This window comes from Sorex araneus, chromosome 5 (assembly GCF_027595985.1).
Source record: "Sorex araneus isolate mSorAra2 chromosome 5, mSorAra2.pri, whole genome shotgun sequence".
In the NCBI taxonomy this organism is placed as follows: Eukaryota; Metazoa; Chordata; class Mammalia; order Eulipotyphla; family Soricidae; genus Sorex; species Sorex araneus.
The window spans coordinates 98,320,986-98,348,449 of NC_073306.1; the positions used below are offsets into that span (position 1 = coordinate 98,320,986).

General features: G+C 38.0%; 1 protein-coding gene across 16 annotated transcripts in view; it reads left to right on the forward strand.

Moving 5' to 3' along the window:
- NCOR1 (nuclear receptor corepressor 1) overlaps positions 1–27,464 on the forward strand; it is a 208,997-nt gene that overhangs the window by 124,758 nt on the left and 56,775 nt on the right. For 13 of the 16 annotated variants that reach the window (XM_055137996.1, XM_055137997.1, XM_055137986.1 and 10 more), the window contains 4 exons: positions 7,309–7,435; positions 15,251–15,800; positions 18,118–18,253; positions 22,831–23,026. In XM_055137996.1, the coding sequence (XP_054993971.1) occupies positions 7,309–7,435; positions 15,251–15,800; positions 18,118–18,253; positions 22,831–23,026 (1,009 nt within the window). The remainder of the gene's footprint in view (positions 1–7,308; positions 7,436–15,250; positions 15,801–18,117; positions 18,254–22,830; positions 23,027–27,464) is intronic. The other 3 variants (XM_055137993.1, XM_055137994.1, XM_055137999.1) reach the window with 1 other exon arrangement.

Consider the following 27,464-nt stretch of genomic DNA (forward strand, 5'->3'; position numbering starts at 1 on the left):
TAACACAACTGGTACGGTGCTTGCCTTGCATGTGGGTTTGTTCCCGGATATCTGATAGGGCCCCCCAGCACTGCCAGAAGTGATTCTGAAGTGCAGAATCCGGAGTAACCCCTGAGCATTGTTGGGTATGGCCCAAAACAAAATAATGAAGTAGCTTTTGAGCAGTAGAATTAGGAGCACTGCTGGGTGTGCTGGCCAACCCTCAAAAATGAACTTCACTGAATCTTGACCTTTGTGTACATTTCATCACATGCAAATTGTGCATGGAGACCTGCTTTATATAATAAAGGTATAATGGTTCTTTCAAAGTAAAGAATGGAGTTTTACAACTCTTGAATGCTGAAATAAGGCTATCTTTTTTTTCATGGAATATCTTTCTGTTGTTGTTTTGTTTGGGGGCCACATCCAGCATTGCTAGCTGTTACTCCTGGCTCTGTACTCCTGAATTACTCCTGGCGGTGCTCAGGAAATCATAGGGGATGCCGGGGACTGAACCTGGGTCAGCTGCATGCAAGGCAAATGGCCTACCCACTGTACTATCACTCCAGCCCTAAAGTACAATTTTTAATTTAAATAATGACAAACTGGTTTTTGAGACCTGGAAGTTTGATAAACATTTTGTTGAAGTTGAATCATTTAAAGAAAATAATGAAGAATATCCCTTACTACTTCTAAATTTCAAGCATTTTAACAAACAGCCAGAATTTTGGAAATATGTATCCTTTACCAGGAATTTTAAATCTTCCCAGTGTTCCAAGAATTTTCTGATATAATGACAATAATAATAATAATATGGTATTTTGCTATTTTTAGTTAACTGTAACCAGGTTTTAAACATCTGCATGTTTTAATGTTTTCTAGATTAACAGTATTAGATATCTAATAGATGTCTTGTATTTTAAGTCATAAGCATTTTAGAATGCCAACGTATAGGATAAATGGATAATTTAAATAGGATATAAAGTTTATTGATATGGTTTCAGTTTTTTTATTTAAACTAATCTTTAAGAAATGGCTGATTGTGGGGCCAGAATGATAGTATAGTAGGTAGAGCATTTGCCTTGCACACAGCTGACCTGGTTTCGGACCCTGGCATTCCATATGGTCCCCTGAACTTGGCGGGAGTGATCCTGATAACCACCAGTAGTTGGGTCCCCTTACATCCCCTACCTGTTCCCCCCCACAAAAAAATGGTTGATTGCTAATTTTGGTGCAAAGGGGGCTGTTACATTGTTTCCCTTTCTAACTCCCTCTCTCTGAAGCCATTTTATTTTTATATGCTTCAACCAAAACTATATTATTTTTCAGATTAGTTTATATTTAGAAATACTTTTGAGAAAATTGAAAAGTGCTTTTTCACTCTGCATTTTGTTTTGGAAGGTTCTTTTGCAGGGGTGGGGATGGGGGTGGGGGCTGCAAAACCTCGAAGTTTCTAGGGTTTACTCCTGCTTTGTACTTGGTGATCATTCCTGGCTGAGCTCACGGGACCATGGCAAAAGCCTTACCCACTCTTATAATCTCTTGAGTTCTTAAAGCTTTTTTTTTTTTTCCTTTTTGGGTCACACCCAGCAATGCACAGGGGTCACTCCTGGCTCATGCATTCAGGAATCACCCCTGGCGGTGCTCAGGGGACCATATCGGATGCTGGGATTTGAACCTGGGTCAGCCGTGTGCAAGGCAAACACCCTACCCACTGTGCTATCACTGCAGCCCCCTCTTAAAGCTTTTTTAAATATAGAATGTTACTTATTTTACATATCATGACCTATTATTTTTAACTCAAATATTTTAAATGTTTCTTAGTTTTAGATTATAATAGAGCACATATCTATATTCATAAATGAAAATATATCCAGGATTTTAATCTTTTGGTCCCCAACTTTGCTTGGGAGCCTAGGGATCATGCCCAAATATACTTGGCACGGCCTGATGTTAATTTACATTGATTAATGTAAATTAATTAGTAATGCATTGCTGTTTGGGGACTACCAGGACACATACTTAGTAGTGTTTATGGCCCATGCAATACTGGATGTTAAACCAGAGCTTGAGCAGGTCAAGGCCTTTGAATTCTTTACTCTGGCCCTCTTTAATTCATTGTGAATCATTAAAGAGTCAGTGGTTGGAAAGAGAGCTCAGAGGACTGGAAGATATGCTGTGCATGCAGGAGATCAGAGTTGGATCTTGACATTACATATGGTTCCCCTAAGCACCATCAGGAGTGACCCACGAGCAACTGCTAGATGTGCCCCCCCCCCGCCAAAAGAAAAAAAAAGGATTATGGGGCTAGAGAGATAGTATAGCAGGTAGGTCACTTGCCTTGCATATGCAAGGCAATTGCTCTACCAAGTTGATTTAATACCTGAACAGACCTATCACTGTCAAGGAAATTGAAATGATAATCAAAAGTCTTCCCCCAAACCAAAGACCAGGCCCAGATGGATTCATCGATAAATCTTTCAAACCTTTAAAGAGGACCTACTACTGCCAATCCTTTTCAGGCTCTTCCAGGAAATTGAAGAAACATAAACACTCCCCAACAGTTTCTATGAGGTAAACATCACCCTGATAATGAAAGCAGACAGAGATGTCATGAGACAAGAGAATTACAGGCCAATACCCCTGGTGAATATAGATGCAGATATCCTCAAGAAAATAGAGAACAGAATCCAGCAATTCACCAGAAAGATCATATACCATGACTAAGTAGGATTCATCCTGGAAATGTAAGAATGGTTTAACGTTCACAAGTAAATCAACGTAATACACCTTGTCAACAAAAGAAGAGATAAAAACCGTATTATCATATAAATAGATGCAGAAAAAGCATTTGACAAGATTTAGCATCCATTCATGATAGAAACTCTACTAAACAAGAATTGAAGGAACTTTCCTCAGTATAGTCAGAGCCATTTACCACAAGGCCACAGCAAACATTGTATTCAATGAGGAAAAACTAAAAGGTTTTCATGTAAGATCAGGGACAAGACAAGATTCCCTATTCTTGCCATCCCTATTTAGTATATTACTGAAAGTACTTGCCATAGCAATTAGGCAAGAAAAAGATATTAAGGGCATCTATATAGGAAAGGAAGAAGTCAAGCTGTCACTATTTGCAGATGACATGATACTGTAGCACTGTCATCCTGTTGTTCATCGATTTGCTCTAGTGGGTACCAGTAACATCTCCATTGTGAAACTTGTTACAGTTGTTGGCATATCAATTATGCCACAGGTTGCTTGGGAGGCTTTGCAGTGTGGGCGGGATACTCTGAGTAGCTTGCCGGGCTCTCTGAGAGGGACGGAGAAATCAAACCCGGGTCAGCCGCCTGTAAGGCGAACACCTTACCTGCTGTGCTATCATTTCAGTTCAACATACTTAGAAAATTCTAGAGACTCTACAAAAAAAGCTCTAGAAACAATAGATTTGTATAGTAAAGTGTCAGGCTACAAATTAATATGCAAAAGCCCTTGGCTTTCCTATAAGCAAATAATGAAAGAGAATAAATAGATATTTAAAAAAAATGTTCATAATTGTGTCTTAGAAAATCAAATATCTCAGAATGAGCTTAACTAAAGAGGTGAAGGACTTCTACAGAGTTAATTACAAAACACTATTTCAAGAAATAAGAAGACACGAGGAAATGGAAGTACGTACATGGAAGTACATCCCCTGCTCATGGATTGGGAGGATTAATAACTTCAAAATGGCAATACTTCCCAGAGCATTATACAGATTGAGTGCAGTCCCTATAAGGATACCCATGTGATTTTTAAAAGTAGACCAAACACTCCTGAAGTTTATATGGAACAGTTACCCACCTCCCTACCCCCCCCCATAGTTAAAGCAGTCCTTGTGAAAAAGATGATAGGAGGCATCACTTGACCAATTTTCAAACTGTACTACAAAGTGGTAATAATTAAAACAGCATGGTATTGGAATAAAGACAGACCATCAGGACAGACCTCAGATCAGTGGAATAGACTTAGATATCCTGAGAAGACCCTCAGGTATATGATCAGTCAATTTTTGATAAAGGAGCAAAACATATGAAGTGGAGCAAAGAAAGCTTCTTCAAAAAGTGGTGCTAGGAAAACTGGTCAGCTACATGCAAGCATATCAATTCAGACCTCTTTTTAACACAGTGCACAAAAATTCTGTTGAAATGGATTAAAGACCTTGATACCAGACCTGAATCCATAAGGCACATAAAGGAAAATGAAGACAGAAGTCTCCATGACATTGAAGCTAAAAGCTTCTTTAAGAATGAAACACCACTAACCAAGCAAATAGAAGCAAAGATAAACAAATGGTACTGCTTAAACTAAGAAGCTTCTGCACTTAAAGGGAAATTAAGACCAGAGTACAAACACTGCCCATATCACTGTATCACTGTCATCCTGTTGCTCATTGATTGCTCGAGTGGGCGCCAATAATGTCTCCATTTGTCCCTGTCGAGTGCTATTGTAGCCCAGTGGTGTCTGCTCACTGCAGTAACACGAAGAGCATGTTATTGTTACTGTTTTTGGCATATTTGTTATGCCCAAACTGCCCATATAATGGGAAAAATTATTTACCCAACACTCATCTGATAGGGGCTTAATATCTAAGATATATAAGACTCTGGTAGAACTTTACAAGAAAAAAACATACAACCTTTTCTAACAATAGGGAGAAGAGATGAAAAGAAACTTCTTCAAAGAAGAAATACAAATTGCCAAAAGTTCATGAAAAAGTGCTCTATGTCACTGACTGTAGGAAGATGCAAATCAAAACAGCAATGAGATATCTCATGCCACAGAGACTGCACATATCACAAACAGTATTGGTGTGGATGCAGAGAAAGGGACTCTTATTCACTATTGGTCAGTCTTTCTAGAAAACAATATAGACAGTCATTACAAAACTAGGAATTGAACTTAAATTTGAGCCAGCAATTCTGCTAGTGGGAATATACCTGAGTGGCCCATACATACAGCAGACATTTAGGCCCTTTGCTCTATCTCATGTGCCAATTAGGTACTCTTTGGAGGGGCCACACCTCACAGTGCTCAGGGCTTATTCCTTGCTTTGTGCTTAGGGATCACTCCTGGTGTTACTTGGAAGACCATATACAGTGCCAGGAATTTGAACTGAGGTTAGACATGTGTAAGACAAGGTCCTAAACCTTTGTACTGCCAAAACCCCTGGACTATCTCTCCTGCTCAATTCTTAATGCTAGTGAAAGAAGCTTGTTACAGCATTATCATAAGTTGAAATACCTAAATGCCTTAAAATAGGATTAAAAATACATGTTGGTATACAGTTTTGTAGAATTATTTTTTAATTTAATTTTTATAAAGTTCACAATCATTACATTTAATATTCAAACACCAATCCCACCACCATTGCACCTTCCCACCACCATATTTCAAATGTTTCTACCCCAGGTCCCAAAACGTGCCCCAAACTAGAACTGAAACCATTAATTTTTGTATTGTTTATTATAAATAATTTGGTAAAAAATGTCCAATAAAGTTTCCTTAGAGGAAAGTGTGTGGAGATTGTTGTATTTCATCCTGGAGCCATTAAACCCTTGTATAAAAGATTACTAACATGTTTATTAAAGCCGACCAAATGTTGTGTGCTTCTCTTGGTACATCAGTGGTGTAGAGTATGGGATGTCCTTCCAGGAATTCTAAAGTTTAGATTACAACTATAGAATCACTCATGGGTCAGGCCTAAGTTGCTCTCTTCTGGAAGCTGTTTTTATGAGTCTCTGGATCTTGGTCATTGATGATATTATACAGCACCAGGGCAGTTTGTGGGTGTGACTGCCAAGCTACTGGTGAACTTGGGAGATGCGGGGTGGAGGCCCATTCCCACTCTGAGCAAGCCTGGAGTCTTCAGTCATGGGCTGGGTTTTTCTGCAGATTCCCTCATGGATGAGGATTGTCCAAGCCTGTGAAGAGCAGTCGTGAGCATGGCGGCGATTGGGTTCTGGAGGTTTTTAGTTACCAGGGATCTGTTGGGGTTGGGAGGGAAACTCAGCTGCCTGACTCTGAGTTTCCTTAGTCTGAAGACAGCGTGGCGCAGGGGTCAGAACCTGTAGAGTTATTATTAACAAAAATAATTTTGAAAAATTTTAATATTTCATTCAAAACTTGGGTTTTAAAATGTTATATATGATTATACAGGACTTTTCTGATTTTGTTTACATGCATAACTCTATAATAAGACAAAAAGAAATATACAGATCTACTTTTAATCTCTAAGTCAGAGTGGGTAACATCTGGCCTGTCTATGAAGGGACAGACAGAATTGTTTCTCCTCATCTGCCCAGAGGCTGTCTCTATTGCCACAAATGATTTTATAAATTTCCAGATGGTGCTTAGGTGAAAATAAAGTTCTTTTCCAGTATTCTTAATGGTATAATTATGAACATTTACTTTTTTTCTAAACAGGGTTTTCTGTTTTCTATATTTCAGTGCATCTGTTATTTTGAGGGAGTGGAGTGGGAATGTGTTTGATTCAGACCAGGTTGTGCTTAAGGGTTGTTCCTGGATGTTCAGGGTTGCTCCCTAGCGATGTTTAGGGGACCATGCAGTGTAAAGAGCTCAGCCCTGGGCCTCTGCTTGCAGAGCAGCATACTTACCCTGGAGCTGTTTCCCTGACTATATATAGTTTTTAATAGAAAAGAAATCGTCTTTTCTCCCCGCCTTTTTTTTTTTCCTTTTTGGGTCACACCCAGAGATGCACAGAGGTTATTTCTGGCTCTGCACTCAGGAATTACTCCTGGTGGTGCTTGGGGGACCATATGGGATGCTGGGTCGGCCGTGTGCAAGACAAATGCCTTACTTGCTGTGCCATCGCTCCAGCCCCCATTTCTTCCCCATTAAAAAAAAATTTGAATCACCATGCTGTTCTTCTTTTAAGAATAACTTTATTGGGTCAGAGAGATAGTACAGACATTAAAGTGCTTGCTTTGCATGCAGCCAATCTTGGTTCTGTCCCTAGAAATGCATATGGTCTTTAAAGCACCCACAGGAGCTATGCCTGACCGCTGCTGGGTTGGGCTGAAAAATGAGTAATTTTGTGTCTGTTGACTATTTATTTGTATAGTTACAAGTAGTTCTAAAAAATGTTTTAGGTATAAATTTTGATTAATTGAGAACTGCACAAAGACCAGTTATGGTCACCTAGACATAACTACCCTTCAGCCAGAGCAGTGTCAAACCTACAATTTTTTGCCTAGTATGTGTGTATAATATGACATAAAAAAGTTATTTCCCTTTATATCAAACAGTTTAACGTACTTACTTTTTTAGGCTTCACGAAAGCCTCGTGAGGAGCGAGATGTATCTCAGTGTGAAAGTGTTGCTTCCACTGTTTCTGCTCAGGAAGATGAAGACATTGAAGCCTCCAACGAAGAAGAAAATCCAGAAGATAGTGAAGGTACCTCAGAAATCTTAAATTTAGTTTTGACTTCTTTTAGCCCAAATAATGTAAGGTTAGGTTTGTTTTTTGACTTGAAATTACTTCATTAAGGAAATAGAGTGTTTGTGTTTTATGACAAAGACTTTAAATTTGAACACAGTTTATGCATTTAATCAAATATTTTTTGTAGCACTTGAGATGCTATAACCAGAAGATCTTGAAAATGGCAGAGCTTCTTGAGATGATGATGCCACCATCAACCAGCGCTAGTACATTGTCTCTGTTTATCAATGCTACATTAATTCTCAGTTGGTCTCATCATTACATTTTCCCTCTGTATTTTTATTTTGCCACTGATAGAAGTTTCAGACATTTTAGACATTATATTTTCCCTAACAAATTGTGTAGGTTTTTATACTTAAAATTTGTCTTGATGAGTTTTAACTTTGAAATAAACATTTTTTTTCTGAGAGATTTTGTGAGAAATGAAACATTATAAGAGAATATTAGAACTGTCCTTGGGGTAGTCTGAAAGTGCTTCAGACAGTGGGAAGTAAGATGATATGTTTATGATAATTCTAAGGAGGTAATCAGAATTTTTTAGTTTTTATAGGCTTATAGCTGGTAGCTCTTTAAATTTTCTCAGAATTTTGAAGGCTTGAAATCCAAGATCCATCCTTCCTTCCTTCCTTCCTTCCTTCCTTCCTTCCTTCCTTCCTTCCTTCCTTCCTTCCTTCCTTCCTTCCTTCCTTCCTTCCTTCCTTCCTTCCTTCCTTCCTTCCTTCCTTCCTTCCTTCTCTCCCTCCCTCCTTCCTTCTCTCCCTCCCTCCCTCCCCATGAGACCTGCCTCCATGGGGGACAGTTTCCCCATATTCTCTCTCTACTTTTGGGCATTATGACTTGTAATACAGATACTGAGAGTGTATCAAGTTTGGTCCTTGATCTACTTTCAGCACACATCTCCCATCCCACTGATCCCTCCATCCATCATTTTCTTAGTGGGCCCTCTCTATTCCAGCTGCCTTCTCACGGGCTCATGAGACAGGCTTTCAACTATGAGCAGTCTTCCTGGCCCTTGTATGTACTGTCCTTGGGTGTCAGTTTCATGTTATGTTATTTTATACTCCACAAATGAGTGCAGTCCTCCTGTGTCCCTCTCTTTCCGACTCATTAGCATGATACTCTCCATGTCTATCCATTTATAAGCAAATTTCATGACTTAATCTTTCCTAACAGCTGCATAGTATTCCATTATGTAGATGTACCAAAGTTTCTTTAACCAGTCATCTGTTCAGGGCACTTGGGTTGTTTCCAGATTTTGGCTATTGTGAACAGTGCTGCAATGAACATATAGGTACAGATGTCATTTCTACTGTGCTTTTTTGCACCCTCAGGATATATTCCCAGAAATGGCATTGTGGGCTCATATGGAAGCTCAATTTCTAGTTTTTTGAGGAATGCCCATATTGTTTTCCAGAAAGGCTGGGCCAGTCAGTATTCCCACCAACAGTGAAAGAGAATCCTTTTCCCCCCACATCTATGCCAGCTGTAGTTGCTTTTGTTCTTTTGAATGTGTGCCAGTCTCTGTGGTTTGAGATGATATCTTATTGTTGTTTTGATTTGCATTCTCCCTGATTAGTGATGTGCAGCATGTTTTCATGTTCCTTTTGGCCATTTATATTTCTTTTTTGAGGAAGCTTCTGTTGAATACTTCTAAAAGTCACCCCGGTGAGCACAAAGCTAGAGGTATCCCCTGAAAAATACTGGGTATGCCCCCAGAATATCCAAAATTTGAGTTTGCTTTTATTTTGGATTAAAATTTTCATTTGTTTTTACCGGGATCTTTCCCAGCATTGATGGAAATTTGGGACTACTCCTACTCCAACCCATATTGCTACTCCCTGGCAATATGGACCGTATGGTTCATTGTTCAAGCCCTGCAGTGCACGGGCTCAGTGAGGCCTATGCCTGACATCTTTTTTCTTTTGTTTTTTATTTGTCAAGTTTTTGTTTGGAACTACAACCTGCAGAGCTCCTGACTCTGCATCCAGAGATCACTCTTGGCTGGGTTTTGGGGACCGTATATGATGCTGGGAATCAAACCTTGGTTGACCAGTGTAAGGCAAGAGCTTTACCCATTATAAAAGCTCTTTGGCCCCTTCTTTTTTTTTTTTCCTTTCTTTTTAGTTTTTTTAAAGAAAAATACATTGCCAGACTGAGCACTGATACCATAGAGTCTGAACCACTGGGTCACATACAACCAGAAGTGATTCTAGGTCCCTAAACTACAGAGGAGCACCCCATCCATGTGTACCCCATCCAGCCTGCGGGAAGAAAAAGACATTATTTGTCCATTGTTTAGTGAACCGTCTTAGAAATGTTTCTGGTCCTATGGGTTTGGAAGAAAAAAATAATTGAAAGTGTTTGTATCAGATCATATTGTTATATAACCAGTCAACTGATCTTCAAATGTTTTAAAGAAATTGCTTGGTTACCTGATCTTACCATGACCTAAGTTATGCCTTGACTTATTGAGAATTAACTTTACTATATGTGTTTTACTGATAGGAGTTTCTGTCTTCTGCATTTATTTTTTATTTTTGAGACATGAGTTCAAAATTTTAGGCTTATACATCTACCTGCCTACTTAAATTTATATGGTTCAAATTTAGATGATTGAATATAGAGTCAACATTATCATCATAACCAAAGCAAACTTTTTCACTGCAGCATACTTTGCCTCCCATTTGGGAACCCTGTCTTTCTCTCATATCCAGCACACGATTCACCAGCAGATTTCTGTCAATTTTCCCTTTGTTACAGTGTTTAGAATCTCATCACTTCATCCTTCTTCCAGGACTGCCACCCTTATTGTCTCCATTGCTGTGATGTTTAGATTGGTCTTTTGCTATATTACACTAGAGCCAGAGCAGTCCTTTTGCTAAGTGAATATAATTAACATAGAATGTGTTTGTTTTGTGTGTACAACATGATTTGATACATATAATGTGAAATATGTCATTAAACAAAGCTGAAAAATTTTTTCATTGTGGTTATAACTTTTAAGATCTACTCTGTGAACCTTATGATCCAGTTTTATCAAGTATTTATACCATGCTGTACATTATATTCCTATGATTTGTTAATTTTGTAAGTGGTACTTTCTATTTTTACCCAGTTTACTTATTCCTTATTCTTCCTTCTGACGGCTACCATTCTGTTCTATATATGAGTTCTTAATTTTTTTCTTTAAAGATTCCTTCTGCCTGAATTATTTTATATAGTATAATGCCCTGAAGGTCTATAAATGTTGTCAAAATAATAAGATCATTTTTTACAGCTGAATAAACTTTCAGCATATGTGTGCATGCACACATTTTCTTTATTCATCAATCTATCAAGAGACTCAAGTTGTGTCTATGTTTTGACTATTATATAATGCTGCAATGATAATGAGGTTACAAATAATTTTTTGAGTTTATTTCTGTTGAATAGATTCCCAAGTACAGAATTATGGGATATTATTTATTTTTTTGTTGGGTCACATTCAGCAGTTTTCTGGGTTTAATCTTGGCTCTGTGCTCAGAGATATTCCTAGTGCGGTTTGTGGAAACCATATGAGGTGCTGGGTATTGATTGGCTGCATGCAAGACAAGTGTCCTGCCCTATGCACTGTTGCTCCAGCACCATAGAACTACTACATTTATTATTGTAGTTTAATTTTTTTGATTTTATGAGAACCCTTCTACTATGTACCTTACTGACTACACCAGTGTACATTCACAAACTCAGTGCATAGGGATTTCTTTTTCTCATTATCTGTACTTCTCATTTATTTTTAGTAATAGCCATCCTATAACAGGTATGAGATGATAACTTAATTTGTTCTAAGCACACTGTCTTTGCTATTCCAGAACTAAGCAACCTTTGTTTCAAAGGCTTTTGCATATGCTAATCTGCCTGGAATTTCCCCCCCTACTCACTGGTTCTCTAGTTTTATTACTTATTCACTACACTTATTACAAGCTGAAATATTAAAGATTTATTGTTCTTTATTACACACTGGAATGAATATCAACTGTATAAAATGTGATTTGGTTTTTCACCCACTTTAATGTCAGTAGTATACACATAAAAAAATCCATTACACTATAGACCTTTAGTACATACATGTAGAATAAAAGATTGTATTTACAGGCCAGAGAGATAATAAAGTGGGTAGGGTGCTTGGTTCACATTTGAGTTACCTTGGTTTCATTCTCAGCCCCCAGATGTCCAGCCAGATCCCACCAGGAGTAGTGATTCCTGAGCAAAGAATCAGGAGTAAGCCCTGAACATCACTGGATGTGTTCCCAAAACAACAAATGTGTGTGTGTGTGTGTGTGTGTGTGTGTGTGTGTGTGTGTGTTAGTTAATGTGCTAGAGAGATAGCTGGAAGACTCAGTGCTTGCTTTGCTTTAGGAGCTCTTGTTTGGTCGTTGGCACCACATAATAAGGTTCTCCAAACATTAAGCAAGGAATAACCTCTAAACACCATTGGGTGTTACTCAAAAACAGAACCAGGGCTGGAGAGATAGTACAGGGGACAAGGTACTGCCTTGCACATGGTTAACCCTGGTTTGATCCTTGGTACTGCATATAGTCTCCTGAGCATAATCAGGAGTATAAGGTCTTCTGTATAAGACTTGTGACCTCAAACCACCATCCCCCACCCCACCCCCACTTCTAAATTAAATATACTGCCTGAGATTGTGCATATCTTGTCCTAAATTGTCTGAAAATTTTTTTTATGTCTTTATTCCATCTGAAATTATATTTTTCTGATGGTGTTGAAGGGTGACTCAGTGCTTAAAGGTTGCTTCTAGAGATGCTCAGGGTGATACTGAGGTTGAGATCTGGCATTCAGCATTGCCAAAGAGTCACACTAATGTTTTGAACCATCTCCACAGCCTCTTTAAATAATTTTCTGTGGTCTTAAGATAGGTCAGTAATTTTCCTCCCAGGAACAATTCTAAGAAAGCTAATCACATTTTAAATCACTGAGAAATCCTTTTCTCCAGTGATTAAAAAAAAAAAGTCTCTTTTGAGGTTTGGACACTGATTCCTCAAATGACATGTAGTTAAGCAAAGATACCAGATGAGATGTTAAATGACACTGCTGAGGAGAATAAATAATCCAGATAAACTTGTAGACTCCTGAAGAGTCTGCAAAAGCAATTGTGCTACCATGTGATTTCATTACATAGTGTCTCATTGCTTAGGCAAGCAATAAATGATGGGAAGCTATAAATGATGGGAAAATTCTGTACAATAGGTCAGATACCAGGTTCAAATACTAGATTTGTATAACTGAAATTTTTAATTAATTTTTTAATTTGGTTACTGTGAATCATGATTTATTCATTTTTTATGATTTATCCATGATTTATCCAAGTTACCCATGATTGGATTTCAGGCACACAGTATTTCAACACTGATCAGTGTTCCACTTCTCTCCACCAGTTACCTCCCACTTTCCCCATCCTATTTGCTTCCTACCCACCAGTCTTCTCAGACAAAACATTTTATCATTTTTCAACACCACCTTCTCCTCTTGGTTGAACACTTCACCATAGATGTTGCCCCTTCACTGTCTTATCTCCCAGACTCCTCAAATGGCAAGTTCACTACTGAGTACCAGTTCCCACATTCTTCATTTCCATTGTTTTTGGGTATTCCCATTAGTTTCTTTATACCCCACATATGAAAGAAATCATAGTGTTAGCTTCTCCCCCTCTAACTTCACTCAGCACTATACTTTCAATATCCTCTTTGTATTTTATATCATAAATAGTTGGTCTAAATATCTTAGGTTTTCCATAACATTTAATATCATCATGTACTAACTCAAGTGGTAGGCTATGTCTCTAACAGATACTCATGCTGTCACACTCTTGCTTTATCCAAGGTGAACATTAAAAGAAACAACACAAAAGTTCATAAGTTTGTAATTACTGTACCTCATGGTGATTCACTAATAAAAAATTAAAAAACTGGGGCTGGAGCGATAGCACAGTGGGTAGGGCATTTGCCTTGCACGCGGCAGACCCAGGTTCGATTCTCAGCATCACATATGGTCCCCTGAGCACTTCCAGGAGTAATTCCTGAGTGCAGAGCCAGGAGTAACCCCTGTGCATCGCCAGGTGTAACCCAAAAAGCAAAAAAAAAAAAAAAAATTAAAAAACAAAGTACAATAAAAGAAGCAATACTTTCTAGCACTCCTATAATGAATCTAATCTCTAGAATTAGTAGAAAGTATCATTCAGAAAAATAGATTAGTGGAACTTAACTATAATCATGTGTCATATCACATAACACCTAACAATTATTTCTTTTTTTTTTCCTTTTGGGTCACACCTGGCAATGCACAGGGGTTCCTCCTGGTTCTGCACTCAGGAATTACTCCTGGTGGTGTTCGGGGACCATATGGGATGCTGGGAATAGAACCCGGGTGGGCCGCATGCAAAGCAAATGCACTACCTGCTGTGCTATCGCTCCAGCCCCTATTTCTTATTTCTTAACTGAATTTTTTTCAATAAAGAAGAATTTATTGTTTAAAATAAATAAAATATCCGTTTTGATATCTTGTAGTTTCCTTTAGGCTTTGTTTCTAGATATGTCTTCTCTGCAAATGATACTTATCACTGTCATATAGTATCAAAAATAAAATTGGCTTTATAATATGTTTGAATATTTGAAGAGATAAATCTTAACACATCTAGAACTTTTTATTATTTTCTTGCATTTTCTCACGGAAGTAATTTTCATATAAACTGGTTATGGGCTGGAGCAATAGCACAGCAAATAATGTACTTGCCTTGCACGCTGCTGACCGGGTTTGATTACCAGCATTTCATATGGTCCTCTGAGCACCGCCAGGAGTGATTCCTGAGTGCAGAGCCAGGAGTGAGCCTTCTGCATTGCTGGGTGTGACCCAAAAAGCAAAATTTTATATATATATATGTATATATATATATATATAATGATATGGATACAATGAAGTGGAGAAAGACCAGTGTTATACTATTAAATGAAGAGTTTCTGCAGTATTATTCTAGCATTTCACTGTTCTGGTAGCTACTAGGTAACAAAGTTACATGTGACTCTTGAAATATGATTAGTCCAAATTGAGATGTGATGAAAATGCAAAATATAATCAGACTGAAGGCAGTACTAAAAGCAGTAAAACATTTTAATACTAGTTTTCTACATTTTATATTGGGATAGTTAAAATGTGTTAATTTACCTGTCCCTTAGTTTTATATATGGTCACCAGAAAAATTAAAATCTTAGATGTAGCTCACTATATTGCTATTTGACAGGACTGTTTTAGAAGCTTAGTGCTACTGGGTTAAAAAAAGAAAATCCTAGTGTCTGGAGTAATAGTACTTTGGGTAGGGCATATTCCTTGCATGCAACTAACCCAGGATCGATCTCCAGCACCTGATATAGTACCCAAGCCAGGAGTAAGCCCTGAGTACTGCTGTGTGTGGCCCCGACAAAAACAAAAGCTCATAGAAGCTGGTAGAAATACCATTTACTGGAATACCTTTTCTAAGTTTTGTTTCTCCACCTTTCTATGTTTTACAAATTTCATGTTTTAAAACAAGATTTAATATTTGATTTTTCCTTTTTACACATTTTGGAGAATTTTAACTTTTCTAGTGACTTATACTTCATTGAAATCACTGAGAAATATAATTCATCCTGATTCAACTGTTTTCAACCATGGCTTCTGTCACCACCTGAGACACGTTCATTATCAGATTTTTATGCTGTATCATTATCTTTAAGGTGCTGAAAATAGTTCTGATACAGAAAGTGCTCCTTCTCCTTCACCAGTTGAAGCTGTCAAGCCCAGCGAAGATAACACTGAAAATGCTGCTTCTCGAGGAAACACTGAACCTGTAGCTGAGCTCAAATCTGCTGAAGGTGCACGTGACACATTGCCCTCCTCATCAGTTCCAAGTACAAGACCAGCTGAAAATGAAAGTGTGGAGGCCCAGGCGAGTGACAGCATCAGTGCTGAGAGGGCTGAGCCGATGGACATTGAGCATCAGGAGCACAGTTCTGAAGTGACTTCCAATCTGGATCCCCCCTCAACTTCCAAAGCAGACTCTGTGGATGTTGAGATGAGGGTGCCAGATAACAACCTGTCTAAAGTGGAAGGAGATACCAAAGAAAGAGACCTGGAAAGAGGCAGTGAGAAGACAGAGCCTGCAGATGAAGATTTGGTGGTGGCTCAGCAACTGAATACCCAGAGGGCTGAACCCCAGTCAGACAATGATTCCAGCGCCACTTGCAGTGCTGATGAAGATGTAGATGGAGAGCCAGAGCGACAGAGGTGAGGCTTGATGATTCAGTGTTGCCCTATTAATTATGTGGATCCAGCTGAATCATGGAACAGTGCTGTTGCAGAGGTTACCGATATATAAGTGTTAGCAAGTAAAGGATAGTATACTGCTTCTTTTCAGGTTATCATGCTTTTTATCTGTTTAAATAAATAACTACCAACAGCTATGTAATCATTATTTTTGGACCATACCCAGTAGAGCTCACAGGCTATTTTTGTGTCTGTACTTAGGAGTGACCCTGACCATACTGAGGGACCATATTGTGGTTCTGTGGATTAAACCAGGGTCAGCAGCATGCAAGGCCAAGTACATTTTGTACTATCTCTTCAATTCCATGGTCTTTTTTTTTTCTCCCTACACCAGTTGTTACCTACATCCCAATATGATAACAGAAAGAGATATTCAGCTAACAAAATAGTAAACTGAACCTCAGGTGAGGGTCAAGTGATAGCTCAGTGAGTATAGAGTGCTTGCTTCACGTGCAGCCACAGGCAACCTGGATTCAATCTCCAGCATCCTATAGATCCCTGCGCACTGGCAAGTGCCGAGGATAACCCTATGTATAGTATGTGTGGCCAAAAAGAGAAAAAAAACACACCAAAGCACAGATACCTTGCAATTACTTATGGAAGTAGTGTGATATATGATATGCCAGTGAAGGTAGAAGTTTTCTCAAAAAAAAAGTTTTCTTAAAGTCCATGCAGCCACAAAACAGGACCTGTTATATTTGTGATTTAGATATAAGAAAGTACTCAAGGGAAAAACATTCTAAGTGTTGAAACTATTTTAGAAATCATATTTTAAACATAGTTAATAGCACTGTAGCACTGTTGTCCCTTTGTTCATCGATTTGCTTGAGCGGGCACCAGTAATGTCTCCATTGTAAGACTTGTTGTTACTATTTTTGGCATATTGAATATGCTATGGGTAGCTTGCCAGGCTCTGCCGTGCGGGCGAGATACTCTTGGTAGCTTTCTGGGCTCTCTGAGAGGGATGGAGGATTCAACCTGGGTTGCCCATGTGCAAGGCAAATGCCCTACCCGCTGTGCTATCGCTCCAGCCCAAACATAGTTAATAGTAATTATAATGACCACTTTTTGTGTCAGTTAAAAGTTTAGATTGTTCATTTATGATTTATGGCATGATATAGAAGTTAAAGATTTGGGGGCCAGAGCAATAGTCCAGAGGGTAGGGTGTTTGCCTTGCATGTAACCGATCTGGGTTTGATCCTCAGCACCACATATGGTCCCCTGAGCATCCCCAGGACTAATTCCTGAGTGCAGAGCTGGGAGTGACCTGAGCATCGCTGGGTATGACCCAAAAGCCTATATATATATATATACAATGATTATGATGATGATGATTTTATATATATAGAGAGAGAGAGATCATCAAAGATATTTTATGGAAATGGATACTAGTTTAGTTAACATTTAACTTCTCTGGTGTTTCTTTTTTCATTGAAAGAAACAATCACAGTAGAATGCTGGATTAGTGCAAATTCTATGAAAAACATTTTATCAGAAACTCAGTTCAGTGCTGTTTTTCTCTTATTAAATTAGAAATGGGCTGTTTCTCTAGCCTCAAATTTTATTTTATTTTGTTTACTATTATTTGCCCTCTTGAGCAAATCGATGAATAATGGGACAGCAGTGCTACTGTTATTTATGCAGTTTGGGGAAGGGGTTGGAGCCACAACCAGAGGTGCTCAGGAACTCTTTTTGTCTCAGTATTCAGGATTTACCGAGCATTGTTAGGTAGGGATCAAACCAGGGCCATATTCAAGGCAAGTGCCTTAATCCCTATACTATGTCTTTGGCCCAGATTTTATTTTAATGATCCCAGACTTAACCAAACACAGATTCTGTCTGTGTTAATCTTTTTTAAGGACTCATTAGTGAAATACTTCATCTAACATGAGTATTACTGGTGTTTTGTAGTATTGGTTTTGGTAACTATTTTTAAATAAAGGAAAAATAAGATAACATAAATTTAAAACACATCGTGTAATCAGTAACTAGTTTAAGGCCAATGCTAGTAGTAAATTAGGATCTAACATTTTATAGGGGTTTCTGTTTAGACTTTTGGTAGACATAAATTATTAAATTTAGATAAATTTGACTTAGCAGTAATAGGTTATTGCTGGAAGATTGACATTACAGATAGTCTTTACTTTTCAGATTTCCTATAAGGTTAGTGGTTTGTCTTTTGAATTCATACATGGTGTTTTTTTAATTATAATATATGCTGATTATTTTGTCTTAAACGAAAATATAGTAATTTAGCCTTTGTTTTACTTCTTGCCAGTTGTAGAATATTTCCCATAGAATCAAAGCCTTCAATGCTAAACCCCACTGGATCCATATTGGTCTCATCCCCAATAAAACCAAATCCCCTGGACCTGCCACAACTTCAGCATCGAGCTGCTGTTATCCCACCAATGGTAAGAAGAGTAAAGTTAAAAAGCAAAAGCTTGAATGTCATATTTCTTTTCTTTTTCAATTAGCATACAATTTTTAAGAAAATAATGGCCTTAAAAAATTGTGGCTTGGGGCTGGAGCGATCATACAGCAGGTAGGGTGTTTTTACCTTGCATGCGGCCGACTCGGGTTCGATTCCCAGCATCCCATATGGTCCCCTCAGCACCGCCAGGACTAATTCCTGAGTGCAAAGCCAGGAGTAATACATGTGCATCGCTGGGTGTGACCTGAAAAGCAAAAAAAAAAGAAAAAAGAAAAAAAATTGTGACTAAAAAGCACATAACATCAAGTTTGCCATCTTAGCTATTTGTGTGTGGAGGATAAAGTGGGATCTCCCAAGTGGCATATTCAAAGAGTTTGGGGACCTTTCCCCGATTTCCAACTAACCAGACCAGTGATTGAATGCTTAGGCACAAGGATATAGCATTAATAGGCTCTGAGGTGCTGGGCATTAGCTGGGACATCCCAACAGTGCTCAGGAAATTCTGTGGTGCCAGGGCATTGAATCAGAATCAGCTACATGCAAAGCATGTATCTTAATCCTTGTATTGACTCTCCAGCCCCATCTCAACCATTTTAAAGTATACATTTTGAAGTTAGAATATAGGTATGTGCCTGTCTTGGGTTTTGATTTCCAGCACCATATGGTATCCCAGGCACTGCTGGGGGTAGCCCTGGAGACCCCAAATGCCACTGGTATGGCTATTGAGGACCCCAGCATTGCTGGGATGTCCCAGGGATTCCTAACACCTCAGGACCCAAACAGCATTGTGTCCTCAGTTCTTTGCACTGAAGTGCCAGTTCTGTTGGCCAAGAATCCCTGAAGGAGCCCCAGATCTCCTGAGCACTGCTTGGGAGCACCCTCCCATCCCCCAATAAAAGTTAAATAATAATAAAAAATATAATATACTGTTAACTAATGTTAAGTGTATTCACATTGACATTAAATCTCCATAATTTTTTTATCTTAAAAAATTGAACTTTATATACCAATGAAACCATTACCCTTTCCTTTTCCCACCATCTCTTGGTAACCACTATTTTACTTTCTATTTCTGTAAATATGGCTACTTTAGGTAGTTAATTTAAATGGAATCATAGGATTTATTTTTATACTATTTAAAAAGCATATGCTTATTCAAATGGATTCTTGTAATAATTGAGTCATTTCCAATTAAGAAAAAATATGTTCTAGTCACAAATATTGTCAGCTCTGGTTTTGTTTGGCTATAAAACAGTTCTAGAATAAATTTATGACTAGGTTTGAAATAGAATTGTTGCAAGACTTCTTCAATATTTTCCACTTACAACCTCTTTTCTTTTGAAAAATGCGGTATAGCCAAGTGTTGTCACAAACACCTTGAGTTCATTACCAGGTTGATTTTGAGTTAACCTTTTAGTAGTGTATGTTCAGATACCTTTCATTGTGGCCAAATGCCTTGCAGTTTCCACTTTCAGTTGTGCTAACCCATTTGAGGTTGCAGCTCATAATTTAAGAAACTAGAAGCTATATAGAGAGATTATTTACTTCAGGTATATAATTTCAGATCTACCTTTGTTTATATTTTACCCTTCTAATATCTACAAGTTTGATTTACTTTTGATACTGAATTCAATTCTTGGGTATATATCTCCACCCTTTTTTTTTTTTTTTTCAGTTACTGAGGGTGAGGGTATATGAGGGGGGGCACTTCCAGTGGTGCTGGGGGCTACTTCTGTCTCTGTGCCCAGGTCCTCTCAGTGTTGTTTAGGGAACAATAGATCCAGACTTTGTACATCCAAAGCATACACCCAGTCATCGAACCATTTCTCTGGTGCTGGATTTATCTCTTTCACCTGTTCTTTTTCTAGTTCTTGCTTATTTTACAAGTCAAAAATTCTTTCCTGTCTCCCATAATAACTGGTAAAAGTTTAGTGTGTTGTTTTATTAGATTCACACAAAACAACTATTAATTGCTTTCACTCATAAACTCAAATGGACATTTACTGAGTTTATGCCCAATGTCAAGATAACTTAAAAAAAAATTGGGGGCCACACCCAACAGTACACAGGGCTTATTCCTGGGTTTGTACTCAGGGATCACTTCTGGAAGGCTTGGGGCCCCATATGGGGTGCTGGGTATGGAACCTGGGTCAGCCACATGCAAGGCAAGCACTGTACTTGCTGTTAAATTTCCATCTCAAAATAGCATTTTAATACCTTTGGTATACTTATATATCATAATAACTTCTTAAAATTTAACATTGGTTTGTTAGTAAGACATAGAAAAAATTAAAATAAATTAATGCATAATCACTGTATCACTAATTAATCCCATTGCTCATTGATTTGCTTGAGCAGGCACCAGTAACATCTCCATTGTGAGACTTTCTGTTACTGTTTTTGGCATATTGAGTACGCCACGGGTAGCTTGGCAGGCTCTGCCATGCGCGCGGGATACTCTCAGTAGCTTGCCGGGCTCTTCGAGAGGGACAGAGGAATTGAACCTGGGTCAGCCCCATGCAAGGCAAATGCCCTACCCGCTGTGCTATGTTAAAAAATAATGGGGCATCTCAAAAAAAGAAAAGTTTTCTTTTTGTTGCTATTCTAACAGTAGTAGTGTTGGGGTGGGTTTTACTGCAGAACTGGGGTCAAACATACTTTGTTGCAGGACAGCGGTTATACCAAGTGGTACCTAATTACACCAAGATGTGGGATAGTGCTCTGAATCCAACTCAGGACCTTATACAAACAAGGCATAGGCTAGGAGAACTTCTTTTTAAGGAGATACTTCAAAGAAGACTCTGCAGTAGAAATAATATTATGGTGAACTAAAACAATTTATTTCGCTTTATGGCAAAAGAATGGATAACTTTATTTTACGTATGTGTCTAAGCATGAGGATGGTAGCATAATGGGTGTTTCAGGGTCAGTGAAAAGTCATAAAAGTCATAAAAATTAGATTAAAACTTCTTTAAAGTCAGCTTATGTACCTTTCCCAGACTATTTTGTGCACTTAAGTAATGAATTATGCTAAGGACTGTGTTTTATATTAGTCAGAACAGCTTAGGTTTTTTTCTTCATTTCAGATTGGAAGATGGAGGAGTCAGATAAACAATATAGTGGATAAGGCACTTAACTTGCACCTGGTCTACCCAGGTTCCATCTTTGGCACCCTATATGATCCTTGAGTTCATTTTTTTTTTTTTTTCGTTTTTAGGTAACACCCAGAATGCTCAGGGGTTTCTCCTGGCTCTGTACTCAGTAATTACTCCTGGCAGTGCTTGGGGGACCATATGGGATGCTGGAGATCAAACCTTGGTCATCTGCGTGCAAGGCAAACCCCCTCCCTGCTCCAGCCCCAATCCCTGAATTCAGAGCCAGAGGGAAGCCCTGAGCACTGCTGTGCCCAAAACCCCAAAAAAAATAAAATAAAAAATTGGAAGATGACAAGTAGAAAATAACATATAATTGCAAATTGTGGTAAAGTGTTATAAAAGGGTTATATTTAAAATAAAACATATGCAAGGAATTAAATGAACAGACTATATTTAAAATAAAATATATGCAAGGAATTATACCTTATTTTATAAGGTGGTCAGGATGATGCGACTGGAAAAAAAATGTTATGAAGTTACATTTAGTTTTCACTATGATGAAAATTGATGTTAATGAATTTGTTGTGAGGAGATTGATTAGTCAATGATGACTGCTAGGTTTCTTGCTTATATTACTGAATTTCCATTTTTCTCAGAGAGCATGAAGGAGAAGCACTGAATATATAAAGTGGAAAAGTTCAGTTTTGAGTATGTTTTGAGATGCTTTGAGTGGAGTTGTTAGGTAGGCCATTTTATTACTATTACTATTGTTATTATTATTTATTTCATTATTATTTTTTTGCAGAGGGTCTTCTTAAGCAGTGCTCAGGGAATACTGGGGCACTCCTGGTCACATTATGTGGCTGACAGTTCAATGCTTGGGCTCAGTGAGCAGTGTTTGGGGACACCAGAGCCACTGAGTTGATGCTTGGAACCTCCAACGCTACTTCCTGAGGTGGACGGGGGCAGTGGGCATGGGGTGCCAGGTATTGGATTGGGGGCTTCCTGCTCCAACTCTTTGAAATTTCACTTTGGCCCAATAGAACAATTTTGTATCTGGGTATGGAACTTGGGAGGGAAAATCATAGAAATATAAGTATCTGTTAATAAATATGTGTTAACACATAGATGATACTGAAATAGATGAGATATGTAGATACAGTTACCCTGATGGAAGAACATTTGGAGGAAGAATGGGACCTAGAACAGAGCCACCAGGAATTTAGAAGCTGATAGAAATATTTCATTTTCTGATTTTGATTTCTATTATCACAATTTTTGTGTTTTATAGCGTATTTAGTTCTAAAAGTAAGGTTTAGCAGTTTAAACATTATACCTATATTGCATAGTAAAAAGTACAAAATCTCTTCAACCAGTAATGTGACAGAAATAAATATTAGTTGGAACAGATAGTTAATAATTTTAGGTTGTTGATATATTCAGGTTTATTTTTCTTCTCTAGGTTTCCTGTACCCCTTGTAGTATACCAATTGGAACCCCAGTGAGTGGCTACGCCCTCTACCAGAGACACATTAAAGCAATGCATGAGTCGGCACTCCTGGAGGAACAGCGGCAGAGACAAGAACAGATAGATTTGGAGTGTAGAAGTTCCACAAGTCCATGTGGCACTTCTAAGAGTCCAAACAGAGACTGGGAAGGTAGGTAGAGTTTTATTACCATAGATAACTTTTCTGAAGAAAAACAAAATTGTATTCAAATTCAGTGTCCTTTGTTCTTTATAAATGTCAAAATTCTATCAATTCTATCAACACTTATCCCTAACAGATAAAATTTATTTTAAATTGATTAATAAAATTTATTAAATTGACCACAGATAAATGAGTAGTGCCAGTTTACTGACCACTGAAAGATGGCAGGGATATTTTTAATAGAGTTCTTATTAATGTGAATTTTCTGATATTTGCCTTTATGGCAAAAAATTATATAAAAGCCATGCTTTATGCTCCACTTGCCTGAGTTTTCTTAGTGAGAATTGTTCTACAAGTAAGTCACCGATAACAAGAAATTGAATTTCTGATCTGATGGGAAATTAGTGTGGTGCCAGTTCAGATCCAGATATATGTATTTGTGTGTAGTTGTGTGTATGTATGTGCCTTTGTCTGTGTGTGTGTGTGTGTGTGTGTGTGTGTGTGTGTGTGTGTGTGTGTGTGTGTAGCAACTTCTGGAATTATAACCCATTGAAAAAGAAAGAAAAAACCAAAGAAGAGCATTCAGTAAATTGTTTTACAGTACATGATTCATGGACAGGCATATAGTAGAGGTAGAACTCTTATCTGTGTGAGGTTTGGGGTTTGATCCCTAGTATTGCAAAAATTAAAAAATAAAAATTCCACAAACACAAAAACTACTTTACAGGACACATGGCTCCGCACTGTTTTCTGTGTAATGGAGCATGCAGTGAATGTGTTGATGTTCTTGTTAGGTAATTGTTATCTAAGGGATGAATTTGTATTGGTACATGCTGTTTTATGTGCTGTATGCTATACTTGTTTTTTATTAAAAAAATGAGAATGGGGGGCTGGAGCGATAGCACAGCGGGTGGGGCGTTTGCCTTGCACGAGGCCGACCCGGGTTCTAATCCCAGCATCCCATATGGTCCCCTGAGCACCGCCAGGGTTAATTCCTGAGTGAAGAGCCAGGAGTAACCCCTGTGCATCGCCGGGTGTGACCCCCCCCCCAAAAAAACCAAAAAAAAAATGAGAATGGTTTTTAAATTTTAATAAATTCTGGCAGGTTAAATATATGGCACAGGTATTCTGTTAGAAGTCTATTTACAGACTGCTGTGGTATCTGAAGAATATATTAGTCTTGTGGTTATGATTTAGTTTTTGTGGAATAATTCAGAAGAGTTTTTGTAGTATCACGTATATAAGTGCTTTAGAGCTTTAGGAAACCAAGCATTTAATATAAGTATTATATGGACTGGAGTGATAGCACAGAGGGTAGGGCATTTGCCTTGCATGCAGCCGACCCGGGTTCGATTCCTTCGTTCCTCTCGGAGAGCCCGGCAAGCTACCAAGAGTATCCCGCCCACACGACAGAGTGGCATATTCAGTATGCCAAAACCAGTAACAAGTCTCACAATGGAGATGTTACTGGTGCCCACTCGAGTAAATTGATGAACAATGGGACGACAGTGCTACAGTGCTACTTACTTTGTATGCCACTGAAGCAGTACACAGGGAATCCCAGGAGTGCTTCTGGCAGTACTTGGTCAGTCAGGCCAGATGGCCCAAAGCTGGCAATGTGCTGCTGCGCAGGCTCAGAGGTGCAATGTGCCACCAGGGCCACACTCACTATAGTTGGGTGCTTCCAAAGGCTACTGCCAGCAGTGCTCAGGGGGCATGTGGTGCCAGTTACTAAATCCAGCTTCCTGTGCATGGAGGGCATGTACTCCCACCCTGATCTAAGACTCTCTAGCTCAAAGTATTGTCTTAAAAGCAAATTACAATTATGTTTTTTATTAATGTGACGGGCTGGAGCAATAGCACAGCAGTAAGGCATCTGCCTTGCACGTGGCCGACCTGAGTTTGATTCCTCCGCCCCTCTCGGAGAGCCTGGCAAGCTACCGAGAGTATGTTGCCCGCACAGCAGAGCCTGGCAAGCTACCTGTGGTGTATTCAATATACCATAAACAGTAACAACAAGTCTCATAATGGAGACGTTACTGGTGCCTGCTCAAGCAAATCTATCAGCAATGGGATGACAATGACAATAACAGTGATTTATGTGACACCAAGGAGTTAAAGAGAAACACCAATTTGTTTTCAAAATAACTCTATAAACCAAGACAGTTGATTATGTTTTAAACAAAGGTTGTTTTAGTCTACCTAGTATTTTCATTCAATAATTTAACAAGTGCCTAAGGTCTTACCTGAATTTTATAACTCTGTTATTTCAGCATATAGTATGATCTCCCAAGGAATATTTTATGTATTTCTTGCAATTGAATGGCTTATATGTGGAATTTTTTTAAATTTTATTTTCCCCTTACACTTTATATAAATACTGTGGTTTACAAAGTTGTTCATGATGATTTATTACAGACATTCTATATTCCAACACCAATCCCACCACCATCACACCACCATCGCACCTTCCCAGCACCATTATTTTGTGTAGAATGTTCAATAAAATTTTTAAATGCAGCATCATAGAATAATTTCAGAATATTAGTGAAGATGTGAATTTGTGTATTAAAAAATCACGCTAATTTACAGTCCTCCTAAATTATGATAATTTTTTTCACTTTCAAATTAGGACAATGATTTTCACATCTCATGGTCTCATTTAATAATTAATAGTAACACCTGTTGTCTAGTTGTTTGAGTGTATTCTTTTCTTAATGGGAAAAAATATTCTAAATATGCACTTTTTAAGTGTCTTAAAGCTCTTTTCTATGTAAATGTTTTTTAATCTAAGGGGAAAATCCCTTTCATATTCAAGTAATGTTTAAATGTTTTTTTCCCTGGTGCTCTAGTGGTTAGGATTTGGCACTCTCACTGCTGTGGCCCGGGTTCGATTCCAGGTCAGGGAAGTGTAGTTTAGACTGGAGCAATAGCACATCAGATAGGGCATTTGCCTTGCATGCAGCTGACTCAGGTTCGATTCTTCTGTCCCTGTTGGAGAGCCTGGCAAGCTACCGAGAGTATCTCACCCACACAGCAGAGCCTGGCAAGTTCCCCATGGCGTATTCGATATGCCAAAAACAGTAACAACAGGTCTCACAATGGAGACGTTACTGGTGCCCGCTCGAGCAAATTGACGAACAATGGGACGACAGTGCTACAGTGCTATACTTAGAAGCCTTTTCCCATGGTTAAGGAACTTAAATTTATATATGTAGATATATGATCTTAATTGAACTTCTAATATGGCTTTAAATAGTTTGTTCAAAATAAGAATGCTTTCATGCAATCTTAAGATAGTTTATTGTGAATTTATCTTTACTGATTCTTAATTACAAATACCTCTGGTTATATGGTGATTTAAATAGTTTTCTATGAAACAGCCTAAATTACTTTCTTTTTCATCTAACACTATAATTTTAAAGTTTCTGAAAATGGCTAGTTGGGTTAAATTTCTAAGGCAATGTCATATTAAATTCTCTAGAAAGGAAGAAGTGATTTTCTTATGAAAATGATTGATTTCCTGAATTTGTTTGTGTAGCATTAGGACACTTAACAGCCTAGCTCATTATTTTAACATAAACAAGAAAGAAAGAAAACATCATAGTGAAGGCTCTAAAATTTAATTCATTGAGACTTACCTGCATGGTACTTTCGAGTTCAGGTTCAGGAATTAACTCTGTTTTTTGTGTTGTGTTGTTTTGTTTTGTTTTGTTTTGTTTTGTTTCGACCACACCCGGTGATGCAAAAAATTATTGTTTACTTTTTAGACTGTTTCTTAAAACCCTTTAGTAGTATGGCCTTTGGATGGTAACGTTAGGTGTGATTTCTTCTTAACTTCATTTTCTTCATCATTATTTGGTGTAGATGTTATTAGTCATGAGGGCTAACTTAAATATTTTTACACATAATTCATATTGAATGTTTTGGTGACTTAGATGTTTTGATTTTTAAAAATATCATTGTAAACAAAAGACTGTTTTGTGGTTTATAATGATGAATTCCTATTTAAAACCAATTAAGAAACCTCCACTATTAATGAAATGCTGAAGAACTTCCCTTTTGATAAATATTAGGATGTTCATGATTACTAAGTACAGTAAGGGAAATACAGAACCAACTAGGAAGTTTTACTACTTTAAAAGATAGGAGGTAAACATTATTCACAGAATTGACTAGTAAGCCTAAAAGAATTAACTGAGATATTATTAAAGATGAAAGAAAAGTTATTAAATTTTTCAGAGAAAATGTACAAAAATCCCCATTATATATGTATATGTATTTGTATACACACACACACACACATACACACACACACACACATTCTGTAATCCCTAGGTTCTTTAATTGGAAAACTCATTATTGTAAATTTTCGACCTCCTATATTCAGAAACTAAATTTGAATTCAGAGAAAGTTCCAGTGATACTTTGTTTTGATATGAATATT